Below are 19,329 nucleotides of genomic sequence, written 5' to 3' on the forward strand. Positions count from 1 at the left end.
CAAAACCCTCAACTTCCACATATGATAACTTAAACCAGATAACCAAGGCACATTAGCATAAGTGTGTCATTTAGAAATGTGAGCATAGACACCAAAATATTCGGGCCAAGGAGTTGGAAGTGATTGCCTCAGAGGAGCTAGGATGGGAAGTATTGGGCACCAGATTAAATATATATATATAATTTTTGATAAAATTATATGATAAAAACAATGGACAAGGATACTTGTGATAAAAACAGACATTAATTTTTTATTTCCTGGGGTTCTCTCTGTTTTCTTAAGGTGGAGGTAGCCTCCATCCAGAGTGGCCCTCCATTCCCTGCTTTCCTGATCCCGGGACCACCCTTGCCTCCCCCTCGTTCCGACTCACTGGGTTGTTGTAGCCATCGCTCACAGAGATGGTGATGCTGAAGGAGTAGAGGGTCTGTGGGGTGGGGTGGGAGGGCAGAGAAAAGGGCCAGGAGTGAGCCCCGGGGGCTGGGAGCACAGACAGGGCACCCACCCCAAGGGGCTTGTTCCCAGGGCCCTCCCTGTCCCCCTCTGTGTCCGGAACCCTTCCCAGCTCCTTGACCTCATAGTCCAGGGGGCTGGCCAGCTTCACTTCCCCAGTAGCTTGGGTGACGGTGAAGAAGTAGGAATTGGAGCCACTAATCCCGTAGGTTAGAGGGTCATTGTCTCGGTCTTGAGCCACCATCCAGAAGGCCACAGCACCTGGAGATGGGACAGGGGAAGCCCCGGGGTCCATGGCCACCTCCTCGAGCGTGGCCCTGGCCAAGCTGCCCACGGGGACAGCAGGTGGACGGACCTCTCTGCCTGCAGACTCTACCTGCTGTCACAGAGGGAATGAAATCCAAGAGCTCTGCCACCCCCAGGGGGCCCCTGTGGTCGTGGACATCAGTTCTGGTTGTTGTAACTCAACATCCGTTCAGGGGCCTTTTGATAACAGGGCCCTGATTTTCTTTGGAGGAATTACCCCAACTCCATTGGACCCAGTGTGGTGGGGTGTTACCCAGTTATCTCAGCCTCCCCTGACCAAGGGTGAGTTATGTAGACCCCAGACAGAGTCAGCAGTGACTGCGGATCAGCCCTGCCTGTAACTGGAGTCCTGAGCGGAGCTGAGAGAGGAGGGCAGACAGTCAGCGGTAACTGATCCCAGCTCCAACAACAGGGTGCATTTTAGGAAGGGGGGCTCCAGAGGCCCTCCGGATGAAGCAACATGAGTGTCTACCAACAGATGAATGGATAAACAATACGTAATCTATCCATACAAGGGAACATTACTCAACCATAGGTGGGAATGAATTTCTGATACATGCTGCAACATGGCGGAACCTTGAAGACGTCATGTCGGGTGAAAGCAGCCAGACACAAAAGGACAGCTATTGTATGATTCCACTAAGATTAAATATCTAGAATCAGCAAATTCATAGAGCAAGAAAGTAGAGTACAGATTACAGGGGGCTGGGGTAGGGGCAATGGGGAGTTGTTTAGTGGGTATAGAGTTTCTGTTTGGGGTGATGAAAAAGTTTTGGTGGTGATAGTAACACAGCGTTGTGAATGTAATTAATGTCACTGAATTGTATGCACGAAAGTGATTAAAATGGGAAATTAAAAGAAAAGAAGGACCTTCAGGGGCTGCCTGGGCCTGGCCTCCTCTCAGGCCTTTTCCCTTCACTCAAGAGCTTGCTAGAACCTTCCAGAACATGCCCTTCCCAGTAGCAAAAGTTACCCCAAGTGGCTTCTGTTGCTGACCTCCCAAGAGCTGGACTCTTTCACTGTGTTCCGGAGAGCCTGTCCCTGGGCCCAGCGGGGTCTGGGAGACATGGGAAGGGGGCTTGCAAACCCAGTCTCCAGCCTGGAAGAAATTTCATCAAATCCACCCTTACTCTCCCTCCCCATCCAGGTTTTGCTCAGGGACCCCAAGTGATGATGCCAGCTCTCCTCAGCCATCCTTACCCCTTTATGCAAAAGGGTTTCTCCAGAACTCCCATCCCTGGGTCCCAGCAGGGCTATATCTACCCACAATATTTTAGGAGCCCACAAAAATGTTTTAATTTCTTTTAAGATCAGAAGAAAAAATGAAAAAAATAAATAAATAAAATTAAAAAAAAGACAGAAAAAGAAAAAAAAAACATAAAAAAGTAAAACAGAAGAAAAATGATTATAATCCAGCTGGCATTATATTTGTCTTTATAGTTTTAATGTAATTTTAATATATTTATACATATTAAAATACAATTTTTAAAAAATATAATTTTATATATATAACATAATTTTTATATAACTTTCTGGAGGAAGGGGTCCAGGAAGGCAAAGGGGTCTACAAAAGTTACAGTGTCATCATGGAGCCCTCCTCCAGGAAGGCCTCCAGGTCAGCGTTCTGCTAAAAAGGCATCCACGTCTACCTGATGTTTCCTTAGTGGTAAGACACTGTATGTCGAATGATTGCTTCTTTAGGGGAAACAAGTAACTATCTCAATTGTAAGACACATCCTGATTCAGAAAAGTTAAAAGGCAAAAAGATGGGGGCTTTATACCTCAGGAAACATGGGATGCGGGTGGGCACTTGAAGATCCTCATCTATAAGTCTCTGTCTATGGGCATAGATATATTTGTCATTTGGAAATGCTTCCTTTAAAAGTCTGCCTAAAAATTCAGGGACAGAAAATAGATTACAGGTTACCAGGGGTGGTGGGGAGAGCGGGAAAGGGGAGTTAATGCATAATGGGGGTAGGTTTCTGTTTGGGGTGATGGGAAAGTTCTGGGTGCTGGTGAGGGTACTGCACCGCTGTGGATGTGATTAACCCCACTGAAAGGTCTGCTTGGAAGGGGGTGAGATGGGAAAGTTTATGTTTATATGTTTCTGCAATTAATAAGAGAGAGAGAGAAACTTTAGAGATAATAATAATTAAATGCAAATACATGATCCTGCACTGGATTGAATAATGGAGGAGAAAATGCCCAAAGGACATTATTGGAACATGTGAAAAATTGGAATATAGACTGTAAGCTTGATATCAATGTTAAATTTCTTGAACTTGACAACTGTACTTCAGGTGGTTACGTAAGTGAGTGTCCTTGTTCTCAGGAGATGTACCTGGAAGTGTTAAGTTTAGAGGAGATGATGTATGCAGCCTACTCTCAAATGTTTAGCTAATAGATAGATAGATGATATAAAGATGGATAGATGATAGAAAGAATGATACAGTAAATGTCACAAAATGCTAAAAGTTGGTAAATCCAGGTATCTGGGTGAGGTCATATGCAACTTCCTGTAAGTCTGAAGTTACATCAAAACATAAATCTTTTTTAGAAGCCCCACAAGGACATACGAATTGGAATTTAGACTGTGTGCTGGTTTGGATGTATTACATCCCCCAAAACGCCATGTTCTTTGAGGCAATCTTATGGGGACAGACATATTAGTGTTGATCAGGTTGGAATCCTTTGATTGAGTGTTTCCACGAAGATGTGACTCATCAACTGTGGGCGAGAACTTTGATTGGATAATTTCCATGGAGGTGTTACCCCACCCATTCAGGGCAGGTCTCATTAAATCATTGGAGTCCTGTCAAAGAGTTCACAGACAGAAGGAGCTCAGAGCAGCTGAGAGGGACATTTTGGAGAGCAGCTGAGAGAGGAGCTGGAATACAACCTGGGATCAGCAGACGCCAACCACATGCCTTCCCAGCTAACAAGAGGTCTTATGGATGCCATTGACCTTCCTTCAGTGAAGGTATACTCCTGTTGATACCTTAATTTAGACATTTTAATGGCCTTTAGACTGTAAATTTATAACCCAATAAGACCTCTTTATAAAAGCCAATCCATTTCTGGTATTTTACATAATAGCAGCATTAGCAAACCGGAGAAGACTCAGTGTTAAATTTCTGGAAACTTGATAACTGCACTCAAGGTGGTTACATAAGTGAATGTCCTTGTTTTTAAAAAATGTACAGGGAAGTATTACATGTTCAAGGAGGCTGATGTATGCAACCTACTCCCAAATGTTTAGAAAATAAATAGATGAATAAATAGATAGAGAGATACATAGATAGACAGATGGATTGATAGAAAGAGAATGATATGGTAAATGTGGCAAAACATTAAAAGTCGATGGATCTAGGTATCTGGGTGGGGGGTAACTGGAGTTCTCTGTATGGGTTTTGTATTATTTTCGCAACTGCCCTGTAACTTTGAAATGATTTCAAAATAAAATTTTATTTTAAAAAGTCTGACAATTAAACTATTGTACAGCATTGGTGTTCCGGAAGACAGGTTTCCTTTGGAAGAGACAGGAGGGGGCAGTGGTTGGAAGGGGCTGGAGAGGGGCTCTGGGGGCACTGCCAGGTCTTACTGCTTGACCTGGTTGGTGGAGGTTACACGCGTGTTTGCTTTGTGACGATTCATTGTTCTTTTCTGTACGTATGCTATCCTTCAAAATAAAAAGTTTAGATAAAACACTCTTTAGAAATTGGAACAAAGTGGCTTTCACATTGTGGGAGAGCTGTAGAACTCATCTCAGGAGAGGAAGTGTCCTTTAGATTAAGAAAGCCCTGAGAGAGGCTGTGTGCCCATCACAGAGAAGAACCTTGTTTGGTCTGGCTGAGAGTGAGGGCTGAGAGAGGGATAGAGTGAGGGATAGTTTCCCCTGGAGGTTGGAGAGGGGAGGCAGTGGGGTGCAGGGGAGCTTAGGGCTGGAGGAGATATGGAGACAGGCAAGGGGTCCGGTGAGCCTCAGCTGGTGCAGGGGCCGGGCCGGAAGCAAACCTCCCTGCAGGCGGAGTGTCCGACGAACAAGAGCTGCAGAGATGATGATTTCCTGTTGAGTGCCAGAATCTCTTTCCTTATCCCTGAACCTTCAGTAAGGCTGCTACAAGCATCTAATGCCTTAGGGAAGGAAGATGCAGCCCGTATCCAAGCTTGAAGTTGAGTGAAGTGGGAATCCCGAAGCAACAGCCTCAGGAGTGGACAGGAACTGACTGGAGGGGACGGGGATTGGCCAGGGAGAGGGAAGAAGCAGCAAGAGGTGAGCCACAACCTCCAAAAGAACATATACATCCCTCACAGGAGCCTCTGCAACTAGGATGGAGACACAAGGTGCTTTATTTAAACTTTAAAGGGCCATCCCAGGAGGATAGTTGTCTTGCAGGCATTTGAGTCACATACATTTGTGGCATTTGTTTGATGTGTGTGCGTGTTTTGTATTTATTCATTTACTTATCTACTCACCTATCACCAAATAGCTATGAAAATTTATGTAAATACAATAAACACATACAACAATATTTCTCCATTCTACAAAGAACATTCACAGATGTCATATACTTTGGCCTCAGACTCATCCTCCAGGGAAGACTTTGTCATCTCAGAGTTTAGCGAGACCATCACCTCCCTCCTTTGGGGCTCTAGACCTTTACTAATATAACCCTTAATAGACTTTGTTGTCCTTTCTTTGTGTACTTGGGCGCAGGCTTCTGAATTCCAAGGCAGACATTGGGTTTCACCTTCTCTGGGTGAAAGCTTCTTGCTTCCTCTGTAGCTTTAGGTATTCTGGGACCCCAGTTTTGTGGCAGACTGAGTTGTCCCTCAATATCCATAGCCCCTCTTCTCTCATACTAATAGAACCCTGGGTTTTGAGCTGGACACCTGGCCAAGCAGAATAAACACTACACTTCTCAGGTTCTCTGACAGCTAATGTGGGCACATGACTGAGTTCTGGCTAAAGAGTTACGAGCAGAAGTGACATGTGCAAAATCTGTCTTGGCCCCTGTGCTCCCTCTGGCTGGAATGGGTTATTGCTTGAGCCATCCTGGACCTCGTGGATGAAGTCCACACCCTAAGGAAGGCAAAGCCATGGGATGGTGAACAGAACCTCCAACAGCCTTGGACTTGCTACGTGAGTGAATAACAAACCTCCGCATTAGGGATTGAATCATGACCCCCAAAAAGGTATGTTGAAAGTCCTCATCCCCAGTACTTCAGAATGTGACCATATGCAGAAATAGGGTCATTAACAGATGGAATTAAGCAAGCTAAAATAAGATCATACTGGAGTAGGGCGGGGTGCTGGTTTGAAACTGTTATGTACCCCAGGAAAGGCCATATTCTTTTCAATTCAGTCTTGTGGGTGCAGAGTTATTATGGGTGGGAGCTTTTGATTAGGTTGTTTCCATGGAGATGTGACCCACCCAACTGAGGGTGGGACCTTGTGATTAGATTATTTCCATGTAGGTGTGACCCTGCCCATTCAGGATGGTTCTTGATTAGTTTACTGGAGTCCTTAAGAGAGCTCAGGGAGAGAGAGAGAGCTCAGAGCCGACACAGACTCAGATGCTTGGAGATGCAGATGGAAAGATGTTTGGAGATGCTAAGCTAAGAGATGAAGCCCAGAGTTTGCCCTGAAGAAGCTAAGTGAGAACCCACAGACACTTAAGGAGGAAGCCACCGGGATCAGAAGCTGAAAGCAATGCAATCTGGGAGCAAAGGACCAGCAGACAGCCTTCCTTCAGTGCAGGTATCCTCTTGTTGATGTCTTGGACTCTTTTATGGCCTTAGAACTATAAATGTGTAACCCAATAAATCCCCTTTATAAAAGCCAATCCATGTCTAGTATTTTGCATAATGGCAGCTTTAGCAACCCGGAACGTGGCTACTAATGCAATGTGATTGATGTCCTTATAAGATGAGGAAACTTGGACATAGATGGAGTGACATAGGGGAGAAGGCCATGTGACTACAAAACACAGAGAATGTTGTGGATTGCTGGCAAGTCACTGCCAGCAGGCAGTAGAGAAGCAAGAAACAGATTCTCCCCTACAGCCTGCAGAGGGAGCGTTGCCCTGCTGACACCTTGATTTCAGACTTCCAACCTCCAGAACTGTGAGACGATACATTTCTATTGTTTTAAGCCACTTAGCTTTGTTACAGTGGCCCTAGGAAACTAAGATACTCTGCCTTGGCTGCACCTCTGTTATTTGGGGACTGTTGCATGCAGCTGACCCTGTTAATACAGTCATCTGTATTTTCTGCTTCTCCAGCCCCCGTCTGCTTCCTGTTATGTGCTATCTGGTCTCTGTGGCTTCATCTAAAACCATGTTTCCCAAACTTCATCCATTCCTTTTACACCCTGATGGCTTTTGCCTTATCTGTCATTTATTGCTGTTCTTTAAGTTGACTATTCCATAGAAATATATTTATTGTGAAAGCAAACTTTATATCACTGCTGTAAGTGGAAAGCCCATCTCGCTTGCTGCAGAGAGAAGGAAATGCTACAAATAAAGGCAAGAAAAGTTATTAACTTCTGAGGACATACATCTGAGAAAGGCTCTGAGCCTGAAGCCTGTTCTTTGTTTTTTTTTTTTTTTAATGGATGGAGGTAGAGGTGGAGGGAGATTGGCAAGTGAGGAAAGTATAAGTGAACTAAGCTACCCAATGGATACTTTCTCCTTGTGAAATCAGGGAAATGGCAAGAGATGGGAAATAGGAGGACGTTCTCGTGAGATGAGTCCTGATTATTTGAGGCTACGGGATGGCCCTTGGCAGTGAGAACACGGCTCTTGAGATCCAAGAGCTGTGGAGAAGAAAACAATGGCATGGAAAGGAACACATTTGCCCCAAGACAAGCCATGCTGGGGGTGGTGGACCTGCAGGGATGGGGAGAGTGTCCACCTGGGCACTCCTGGGACCCTCTCGTGGAGCTGGGCTTGGCCCAGTCTGGGCACAGGAACGATGACTCACCCACCGATAGGTCCTCAGGCAGGGTCACTACCGTCATGTTGGTCAGGAAGTTTGGGGCCACATTGGCTGCCACTGCAGGGGGACAAGGCGCTGGAACATCTGTATGCCCCTGTGAAGCCTGGCCCCCCACCTCTCATGTCAGAGCCCCCCCACCTGTGCCAAACTTCTACACCAGCTTCCCTTGTCTAGCCTGCATTCCTCCTTGGGTCCTCCCCAGGACAGCCTAGTCCAAGGCTGAGCCACAGGAGATGGGTGTTTGCTGATGAGGATCCCCCCATCTCTCTGGAGGGTCTTGCTGAGCGTCCCCTTGAGGTCTGCTCAGGGGAGGGGAAACACTTACCAGTCACCATGAGGGCAGGAAACAGGAAGCAGGACAGCCACGGCCATGCCATCATGCCTGCAGGAACCTAGGGGAGGAGGCTTTTCAGGGAAGGGGCACACAGACCCAGACCCAACCTGATCAGGTCTGCTCAGCCCCCTCCTTGGGCCCACCCACCATCACCACCACCATTCCCCCAGCAGTTCCCTTTAGGGCCTTCCCAGCCCTTACAGGCCTATTGGCCTCCATCCCTTTTCCAGATGCTCCAGGGGTGGGGTGAGCAAGCAGGGAGCCAGTGGGGGTGGATGGATTGCAGAGCCCCAGCCCAGACCCCAAGCCTCAGACTGAACCGGAACTTGATTCCAGAATTCAATTCCCACTATGCACCGGACACTGATCTGAGCACATTAGATGCTTTATCTAATTATTCCTACAGCCCAGAGCAGGGGTTGCTGTCATCAGTCCCATTTTACAGATGTGGACACTGAGGACGAGAGATTAAGGGGCTGGCCTGAGGTCACACCAAGAAGCAATGACAAGATGGTGCTCTGAACACAGGCCTTTTGGACTCCAGAATTCATTCCCTCAACTATAGCGCTATACAGCCCCTTTGGGTGTCAAAGCTAATAGTGTCCTGCAAAATCAGGGGCCCAGAGAGAGACCAGGAGTCTCTCAGAGAATCTATGAGTCATCCAGAGAATCTATGGGTGAGCTACGGTCCTGTGTCCCACTTGCTGCCAATTGAACAGCTGCCTTTGTAGCCTTCCCCAAAGTGTGCCCCATGGAACCCTGGCCCTATAAGATACCCCACAGAAGGGTTCACTGGCCAAGTCAGATTGGGAAGGGCTCTACACTCTGGGTCCCCTTGGTGATTCACAGCCAGGAAAGGACCCTTGGAAAACTCTGCCAACCCAGGATACTTGGCTATCCCATGTTGCAAGCCTTCCTTTTATTCAGGACAAAGGGGACTCTCTTCATTGTCACCAAGACACCCCAAACCTCAAAGTGTTTTCATTCCAAAAGACAACTGATATATAAGTTACCACAAAGAAAGGGGGAGGGCAGAATGGATTCTTCAAATGTTTTGTTTCTTTTCCTCTGTCGTGCCCACTACTCTGTAAGAATTCTAAAAGACAGAGGTTGGCAATTTTTTTCCATAAAGGGCCAGATAACAAATATTTTATGCTTGTGGACCACATAATCTTCATTGCAACTACTCAACTCCACCCTTGTAGCATGGAAACAGCCAAGGACAATAAGTAAGTGAATGACCATGGCTGTGTTCCAACTTTATTTACGGGCACTGGAATGTGAATTGCATGTAACTTTTACGTGTCACAAAATGTTATTTGACTTTCGATTTTTTTCAACCATTTAAAAATATAAAATGATTTTTAGCACGCCAGCTAAGACAGGTGGAGGGCCAGATTTTGCCTGTGGGCTCTAGTTTGCCAACCCTGGCCCCTCAGTGCCAAAACCGAGAAAGGAGGAGATGTGAGACTCTATTACCTGCTGTCAATCATCCAAGGCATAAAAGAGGCACCAGGCCTCCCTCCTTGTCCCTCAGGGAGCGGGCCCAGGGGTGGGGAAGTATAACGAGACCTTGCCTAGACTTTGACCTGCAAACCCTCCTAGGATGGAGGGGAAAGAGGAAGGCAATCTTCACTGCTCTGGTTTTAGAAGCAATTTAAGGAAAAAAAGCCTTGCCAGCAGAGGGCAGAAAAACCGTGAAGGTGAAAAACAATCACTACTTAATATTACCTTGGGTGGAAAATAAAAGGGACTTTGTTGGAAAACACCCACATGACTGGATATATCAATCTCTTTGAATTATGAACCTTTCTGAACCAATGAAGTGATTTAGCACCCAGCAAGGTCTCTTTGGCCAAGAATTCACCTAAAACAAAGTGGCCCACTACAGATGCTGAGATATCCTTACAGGAATGAAGACTGTTTCCGGCTTAAGTGACCTGGAAAGGCTTTTCTTCTATTGGGTCATCCATGTATGTCACCAACCGCCTTGTGGAAAACCCTGTCCTGGTGGGCTGTGTACGTCTCTGTCCTCCCAAAACTGATCGACTCTTGTTTCAGGTCATCTCAACCTCTATTATCCACTGTGCCAGCTTGAAACTGTAATATACCCCCAGGAAAGTCATGCTTTTTTGATCAATCCTGTGGGAACAGACTTATTGTGGGTGGGATCTTTTGATAGGGTTGTTTCCATGGAGATGTGACCCCGCCCATTCAAGGTGGGTCTTAATCATCTTTACCAGCATCCTCTATGAGAGGATAAAAGGCAGAGATACTTTGAAGAGAGCTCAGAGATGCTTGGAGATGCAGACAGAAAGACGTTTGGAGATGCTAAACTAAGAGATGAAGCCCAGAGTTTGCCCTGGGAGAAGCACGAAGGACCCACAAGAGAAGCTAAGATATGTAATCCAGGGTTTGCTCCCAGGAGAAGCTAAAACAGAAGGCCAGAGACATTATGGAGAAAGCCACTGAAACCAGCAGCTGAACTCAGGAGAGAAGGTTCAGCAGAGCCAGCCATGTGTCTTCTGATGTGACAGAGGAACCCCAGATGCCATCAGCCTTTCCTCAGAGAAGGCATCTACCTCTTGATGCCTTAATTTGGACATTTTCATGGCCTTAGAACTGTAAATTTGCAAACTTTATAAAAGCCGATCCATTTCTTGTACATTATATTTCGGCAGCTTTGGCAAACCAAAACCTCTACTTTCTCTGCTCTGGACACTGTGCTCTGTCAGATTAGATTGGGTCCTGAAGGATGAGTAGGAGTTTTCCCAGGAATCAAAAAGGAAAAGAACTTCCAGGTGGCATGAAGGCACAGAAGCCTAACAGCTCATGAGCTTCTCTGGGGACATGGCACCTCGGTGCATGGTCAGCTGGACTGGAGAGGAGGCTGGGAAGGCCCTGGTGTGAGGACAGGGGACTGGACTTGACCTTGTAGATTTGGCGGGAGGGCTCCCAGCATCGCGGGCCCACACCTAAGCTACCAGCAGCTTCGTGTCCTGAGTGGGAACCCCTCCCCCACTCTGGGACCTGCAAAGTCAGGAAGGCCAAGCCCAAGAAGGTTGGGACCCTTGTATGTCAAATGGAACAACCACTGCGGAAAAGTGATTTTCTGGTGATTACTCAGAAAGCTAAACACAGAGTCACCGTGTGGCCTGGCAATTCCTCACCTAGGTACATACCCCAAAAAATTGAAAACAGGGACTCCGACATCTACATGTACATGAATGTTCACAGCAGCCAAGAGGTGAAAGTAATCCAAAGGTCCATCAATGGATGAATGCATAATCCAAATGTAGTATATTCATACAATGGAATATTACTCAGCCATAAGAATGAATGAAGTGCTGATACCTGCTACGATATGGATGAACCTTGAAGCCCTCATGCTGAGAAAACTAAGCCAAACATAAATGGGCCAATATTGTATACACATAAGTGCTAGAATAAGCAAATTAATAGAGACAGAGAGGAGATTAGAGGTTACCAGGGGCTGGGGAAAATGGGGAGTTACTGTTTAATGGGTAGGAGTTTCTGTTTGGGGTGAGGAAAAGGTTTTTTTTAAAAAATTAAGATTGTTCACATACCATACAATTATCCAAAGATCCAAAGTGTACAATCAATTGCCCACAGTACCATCATACAGCTGTGCATCCATCGCCACAATTACTTTTTTTTTTAATTTTTAGAACATTTTCATTATTCAAGGAAAGAAATAAGGACAAAAAAAAAAGGAAACTTAAATACTCCCATACCCCAAAACCCCCTCCTCCATTATTGACTCATAGTATTGGTATAGTACATTTGTTACTATTGATGAAAGAATGTTACAATACTACTAACTGTAGTATATAGTTTGCAATAGGTATACTTTGCCCCACTATTATTGACTTCTAGTTGTAGTGTCATACATTTGTTCTAGTTCATGAAAGAGATTTCTAATTTTTGTACAGTTAATCATGGACATTGCCCACCACCAGATTCACTGTTTTATACATTCCCATCTTTTAACCTCCAACTTTCCTTTTGGTGACATACATGACTCTGAGCTTCCCCTTTCCACCACATTCACACACCATTCAGCACTGTTAGTTATTCTCACAACATGCTACCTTCACCTCTGTCCATTTCCAAATGGGGAAAAAAAATAAAAGCAACCGCTTCCCAATCTTTAGCCTCGTTCTATATCCTGGTAACTTATATTTCATGTCTATGAGTTTACATATTATAATTAGTTCATATCAGTGAGACCTTGCAATATTTGTCCTTATGTGTATAATTGATTTCACTCAATATAGTATCCTCAAGTTTTCTTCATCAACCCATTTTTTTTAAGATGGTTTTGTTCACACACCATACATTCGGTCCTAAGTAAACAATCGATGGCCACCATCACCACTATCTATATAAGGACATCTCCGTTTCTTCCACAAAGAAGGAATAAGAGTCAAAGAAGGTAGAGAGACAAAAGAAAAAGAAAAAAGAAAGACAGAAAAAAAAAACATGACAGCTAGGAAGCAACAAAAGGAAAGATAGGATTAAGCTAAAGTAGAATAGTCAGACAACATCACTAATGCCAAGAGTCCCATACCCCTCCCTTATGTCCCCTTCTTATATGCATTTAGCTTTGGTGTATTGCCTTTGTTACGTCAAAAAAAAGCATGATACAATGTTTCTGTTAATTATAGTCTCTAGTTTGCATTGATTGTATTTCCCCCCAATAACACCCTATTTTTAACACCCTGCAATGTTGACATTCATTTGTTCTCCCTCGTGTAAAAACATATTTGTACATTTTATCACAATTGTTGAGGAATATAGGTTTCACTGAGTTATACAATCCCAGTCTTTATCTTTCCTCTTTCCTTCTGGTGTCCCACATGCTCCTAATCTTCCTCTTTCAGCCATACTCACAGTCACCTTTGTTCAGTGTACTTACATTGCTGTGCTACCATTACCCAAGATTGTGTTCCAAACCTCTCACTCCTGTCTTTTCCTTTCTGTCTGTAGTGCTCCCTTTAGTGTTTCCTGTAGAGCAGGTATCATGTTCACAAACTTTCTCATTGTCTTTCAGAGAATATTTTAAGCTCTCCCTCATATTTGAAGGACAGTTTTGCCAGATATAGGATTCTTGGTTGGTGGTTTTTCTCTTTCAGTATCTTAAATGTATCACCCCACTTCCTTCTTGCCTCCATGGTTTCTGTTAGGAAATCTGCACATAGTCTTACCAAGCTTCCTTTGTATGTGATGGATCGTGTTTCTCTTGCTGCTTTCAGGATTTTGTCTTTGTCTCTGACATTTAATAATCCGATTATTAAGTGCCTTGGAGTAAGCCTATTCAGATCTATTCTGTTTGGGGTATGCTGTACTTCTTGGATCTATAATTTTTTGTCTTTCATAAGAGACAGGAAATTTTCATTGATTGTTCCCTCTATTATTGCTTCTGTCCCTTTTCCCTTCTCTTCTCCTTCTGGGATACCAATGACACATACATTCCTGCATTTCATTTTGTCCTTAAGTTCCCAGAGACATTGCACATATTTTTCCATTCTTTTCTCTATCTGTTCTTTTGTGTGTAGGCTTTCAGGTGCCTTGTTCTCCAGTTCCTGAGTGTTTTCCTCTGCCTCTTGAGATCTGCTGTTGTATGTCTCCATTGTGTCCTTCATCTCGTGTGTTGTGTGTTTCATTTCCATAGATTCTATCAGTTGTTTTTTCGAACTTTCAATTTCTACCTTATGTGTGCCTGGTGTTTTCATTATATACTTCATCTCTTTTGCCACATCTTCCCTAAACATTTTGAATTGATTTAGCATTAGTTGTTTCAATTCCTGTTTCTCAGTTTAAGTGTAAGTTTGTTCCTTTGACTGGGCCATAACTTTGTTTTTCTTAGTATAGGTTGTAATTTTCTGTTGTCTAGGCATCTGGTTTCCTTGGCTACCCCAATCAGGTATTCCCAGACCAGAACGGGCTCAGATCTCAGAAGGGGGCATTATTCAGTATCAGGTCTTCCTGAGCATGTGTCTTAGAAGATTGAGACACCCTGTGATGCCTCAAGCCACTGTACTTTTCCTAACCTGCCCAGCAGGTGGCGTCTGTCAGCCTGTAGCTCTTGACTGATGTAAGGAGGTGTGCCGGTTTGAATGTATTGTGTCCCCCAAATGCCATTATCTTTGTAGTTTTGTGGGGCAAAAGTTTTGGTGTTGGTTGGATTTGCTTGGAGTGTGCCCCAGCCAGCTGTGGGTGATGATTTTGCATGAGATGTTCCCATGGAGGCGTGGCCTTGCCCATTCAGGGTGGGCCTTGATCAGTGGAGCTATATAAATGAGCTGACTCAAAGAGAGGAAACTGAGTGCAGCTGGGAGTGATGTTTTGAAGAGGAGCAAGCTTGCTAGAGAGGAATGTCCTGGGAGAAAGCCATTTTGAGGCCAGAGCTTTGGAGCAGACGCCAGCTGCCTTCCTAGCTAGCAGAGGTTTTCCGGATGCCATTGGCCATCCTCCGGTGAAGGTACCCGATTGCTGAGGTGTTACCTTGGACACTTTGTGGCCTTAAGACTGTAACTGTGTAGCAAAATAAACCCCTGTTTTATAAAAGCCTATCCATCTCTGGTGTTTTGCATTCTGCAGCATTAGCAAACTAGGACAGGAGGTGTGGCCCCCTTAGTCCTTAGTTTCTGTTTTGGCTCGCTTCCCCCAGGCTCTGGGGTCTGGCTCTGAATGGAAGGCCAGTAGTAGGGCTGGGCACCACCTCCTTCCTCTTAGGGAAGATGCACCCCCTAGGGAGTTTTCATTTGCATTTAAGTAGGTTCTTTGTCTCTCCGACTCTGCTATCTCCACCCTTGTCTGGGTCAGAGCACTGTGAACTGAAAATGGCTGTGGCTTTCTCCACTGAGCTACCCAGGTTGAGAGAGAGAAAAAGGGAAAGAAAGCCCCCCTTCAGGGCAAGTCCACAGTCCCCCCAGCTTCATCTGCTGGCCAGAGATAGCACCTGGTCCTCTGGGCTCCCCCTTCTGGCACAGAGAAGTCCTCTGGCTCTTTAAGGTCAGTCATCACTAAAACCTCTGTCTGCTTGTTGGGGATTTGTAGCTTGTATTGAGCAGTCCATGTTTATTAATCAAAACCCCAGTTGGAGCTGGACTGAGGTGTATTTGTTTGTTTAGAGAGTGCTGCTCTCTATCACAGTGAAGTTTTGCAGTTAGGACTGTTGAGGGAGGGGGCTCCTGGCTAGAGTCCACAGTGTTTACTTACAGATTCTATGTGATCTTGGGCATTCCTCCCAATCCAGGTTGGTGTATGTTATGTGGACAGTCACAGTTATCCCTAGCAGTTATTCCAGATTATTTACTAGTTGTTCCTAGTTGTTTATTAATTGTTCCAGGGGGACTAACTAACTTCCACTCCTCTCTATGCCACCACCTTCTTTCAGGAAAAGGTTATAATAGTGGATGGGAATGATGGGAACACAACTTTGTGAATACCATTAATACTTGGAAGGAGCCATGCTTTCTTCTAAGGGTGCTGAGATCTGTGGCTGCCAGGAGTTTTCTAGGCCAGAGCCTGCTTGAGAATGGGGTCCATTCAGAGAACAGAGGGCTCTGAGTCAGCTAGAGAGAGCAAAAAGAGACAGAGTCCAATGGGTTGAACCCCTGGATCCAGCCATACCTGAAACCAATACCTTTGGACTTTCTAGTTAAGTAAGCCAATGAATCCCTCCCCCCTTTTTTTTGGCCTAAGCTGGTTTGGGTTGAATTTGGATCTCCTGCAACTGAAAGTGTATTGCCTGATGCTGATTGGCATCCATGAAAGGATTTGCACAGTCCTTTCCACAACTGAATTTGTATCCAAAAAGAGCAGCTGAGCCAGTGGGGAGGGCAAGAGGGATCACTTGGATGCCAACCAGCCAGGCAAGAACTCCTGAAACCAGAACCAATGGGGCTGAAAAGAGGCAAGACTGTCAGAGTTTGCCCAACCTCTCTCCACACCTCAGGAGGAGCAGCGGAAGGGGATAGGGAAGGCATGTCACATTCACCAAGCTCCTATCTATTGTGCACCAGGAACCTTATGTATATCCTCTCCTGAATCTTCACAGCCATCCTGCAAGCTGGGTGTTAACATGCCCATTTTATAGAATAAAAAGCTGAGGCTCAGAGAGGTGAAATGACTTGTCCAGGGTCACATAATAGCAAGTGGTAAAACCAAGATTTAACCAAATCTTTCTGACCCCAGAGCCTGACTCTTGCCACTCCACCCTCTACTGCCCCCAAGGCTCCAGGTCCCCATGGGCATAACCCACTCACAGCTCACCCTGGCCCTGGGTGACCACTCTTCCTTGGCATGGTGCAGAATGGAGAGGAATTTCCCCAATGCTGTAGCAGGTAGGTCCTTCTCTCATCTGACTCAGTGCCTTAAGTCACAGAATCTGGGAGTCACAGAGGGTAAGAGAAAGTGCCCGTGACAGAGGGTGCATCTGAGCTGGGATCCACCTTTGGCTCAGCCACTTCTGGCTGTGTGTGTCTGGGTAATTCCCTGCCCTCTCTGGGCTGTTTTCCCATCCATAACCAAAGACTGAACATTCCCACCTGTGCTGGTTTGGATGTATTATGTTCCCCCAAACACCATGTTCTTTGATGCAAGCTTGTGAGGGCAGATGTATTAAGGTTGATTAGGTTGGAATCTTTGGATTAGGTTGTTTCCATGGAGATGTGTGACCCACCCAGCTGTGGATAATACCTTTTGATTAGATTATTTCCATGGAGGTGTGGTCCTGCCCATTCAACATGGCTCTTGATTAGTTTACCTCAGCCCTACAAGGGCTTAGAAAGGAGCTTACTGCTGCAGCCAAGAGAGACATTTCGGAGACAGCCACTGAAAGTAGACTTTTGCTAGTCCAGAGTGTGTCTGGGAGAAACTAAGAGAACACCCCCAGATGCCTAGAGAGAAACATCCTGGGAGAAAGCCATTTTGAAACCAGAACCCCAGAGCAGATGGCAGCCAGAGGCCTTACCTGATGACAGAGGTTTTCTGGACACCATCGGTGTTCTTCATTGAAGCATTAGCAAACTGGAACACCATCTGTAAGGGGTCAGCCTCCCTCCCGTGCAAAAAAGAAAAGACCAACAACCCAATGGAAAAGTGAGCAAAGGATAGGAAGAGAGAGTTCACAGAATAGGAAACACAAATGGCTCTTAAAAACCATAAAGCCACTCAATGCACTCATAAGATAAATGCAAATGTCGACCAATTTGCAATCCAGTTTTCACCCGTGGAACTGGCAAAATAAAAATATTGGATAATACACTGAGCAGCTGAGGCCATGGGGAAACAGGCAAGCTCATGTATTGTGAATGGGAATGCAAATTGGCAACAACCTCAGGGAGGGCAACTGGGCAATGGCTCTTAAAATTATAAGTGCACATGCCTTCTGATTCAGCATTTCCACTTGGAGGAATTTCTCTTTCATGTGAGAAATGATATATGTAGAAAGTACATCCCTGCAGCATGTTAGAAAATGGCACAAGATTGGAAACTAGCTAGGTGCCTGTTAAATAATTTATGATACATACTCAGAATGGAAAGCTATTCAGCTGTAAAAATGAATGAGACATCTCTCTGTGCTGGCTTGGAATGGTCTCTAAGTTATACTGTTATGTGATACAAGCCAAGTGAGAATGGAGCATGCAATGAGCTTTTTTGTGCAGGAAAAGCAAAAGAAAGGAGTACCTATATTCTGTTCTGTGCTCAGAGTATCTCTGGAAAAATCCACAAGAAGCTGGCAATAACATCAGGGAGAGGGAGAAGGGTGTTACATGATGTGTTCTTTGGTACATGTTGGATTTTGTGTGACATGAAAGCCTTAACTTTTCAAAAACTAAATTTAAGATTTAAAAGCAAACAAAGGTATAGATGATCCTTTTTAGGTTCCAATGAATTGGAATAGCTAGCAGTAAATACCTGAAACTAACAAACTACAACCCAGAACCCTTGAATCTTGAAGACGATTGTATAAAAATGTAGCTTTTGAGGGGTGACAATGGGATTGGGAAAGCCATGTGGATCACACTCCCCTTTGTCCAGTGTATGGATGGATAAGTAGAAAAATGGGGGCAAAAAAAAAAAAGGCACCCAATGTTCTTTTTTATTTTAATTGTTGTTTTTTACTTTAATTTTTATTCTTATTATTTTTGTGTGTGGGGTAATGAAAATGTTCAAAAATTAATTTTGGTGATGAACGCACAACTATATGATAGTACTGTGAACAACTGAATGTACGCTTTGTATGACTGCATGGTACATGAATATATCTCAATAAAATTGAATTTAAAAATTTTTTTTAAAAAGCAAACAAAGGAACACAATGCTGCCAAGTACCTGGTTCCGAGTTCCCCCACCTCCAGGCCCCTTTCCCTCCTGCCCTGCAGCAGGCGGCCATTTTCCAAAGGAGCCCAATTCCCAAGCTATGGAAACAGCAAGAGGGAATAAAACCCAACACATGGTGAGCCCCAGAGGATGAGGGCCTCCAGGTAGAGCATGAGGATCCCAGAGAGAGAGGCCTCTATACCTGAACCTTCACCCTAAAACAGTGTCAAAGCCAGGATGCTCCTCTCCCTCCCACCAACCTCCCCCTCCCTTCTTAGTCCCTGTCTCAGGAACCCACCCACTTGGCCAGGTCACCCTGACACCTTCTTTGCCCAAATCCCCCACATCCAATCCATGCTGCCTCCTAAATCTCTCTCCCATCCACCTGTGTCTCTCCTGTGCTTTGCGGAAATCAGCCTTCTCAAGGTCTCCCTCCCTTCAGTTTCTTTAATTTGGTCCATTTGGTTAAAACAATCCTTTCTCTCACAGTCTAAATGATCCCTCCCACTCCCTTGCTCAAAACCCTTCAATGGCTCCCCATTGCCAGGGACCACACTCCAGAATTGGGCTCCCCAATGACCACCCATGACCTCAACCACCTCCCTCTCCAGTGTCATCTCTCACCACTTCCTGACACACACCCCTCATGCCTTGCCTGCCCACCAACTCACTCTGTTCTCCCTCACTGCTGGGCCTTTGCACATGCAGATCCCTCTGCATAGGATGCCCTTCCATGCAATCCTATCTTGTGAGCTCTTGTTCATTGGAAAAAAAAAAAAAAAAGCCCAGCTCTGTGGTCACCCTGCCCCCATGCTCCCAAAACAGATACTGGCTCTTCCCTTATGGTGACCTCAAAAGACACTGATCAGTTTGTAGCATCACCTCTG

At 45.2% G+C, this 19,329-nt stretch overlaps 1 protein-coding gene across 3 annotated transcripts in view; it reads right to left on the reverse strand.

Annotated features, from left to right (window-relative positions):
• CDHR2 (cadherin related family member 2) overlaps window positions 1-19,329 on the reverse strand; it is a 62,287-nt gene that overhangs the window by 23,643 nt on the left and 19,315 nt on the right. For 2 of the 3 annotated variants that reach the window (XM_037823106.1, XM_037823107.1), the window contains exons 2-5: window positions 8,081-8,147; window positions 7,741-7,812; window positions 572-711; window positions 371-424 (exon numbers count right to left, since the gene is read on the reverse strand). In XM_037823106.1, the coding sequence (XP_037679034.1) occupies window positions 371-424; window positions 572-711; window positions 7,741-7,812; window positions 8,081-8,135 (321 nt within the window). In that variant the 5' untranslated portion in view covers window positions 8,136-8,147. The remainder of the gene's footprint in view (window positions 1-370; window positions 425-571; window positions 712-7,740; window positions 7,813-8,080; window positions 8,148-19,329) is intronic. The other variant, XM_037823108.1, reaches the window with a different exon arrangement.

Source organism: Choloepus didactylus, assembly GCF_015220235.1.
Source record: "Choloepus didactylus isolate mChoDid1 chromosome 11 unlocalized genomic scaffold, mChoDid1.pri SUPER_11_unloc1, whole genome shotgun sequence".
Classification (NCBI taxonomy): domain Eukaryota; kingdom Metazoa; phylum Chordata; class Mammalia; order Pilosa; family Megalonychidae; genus Choloepus; species Choloepus didactylus.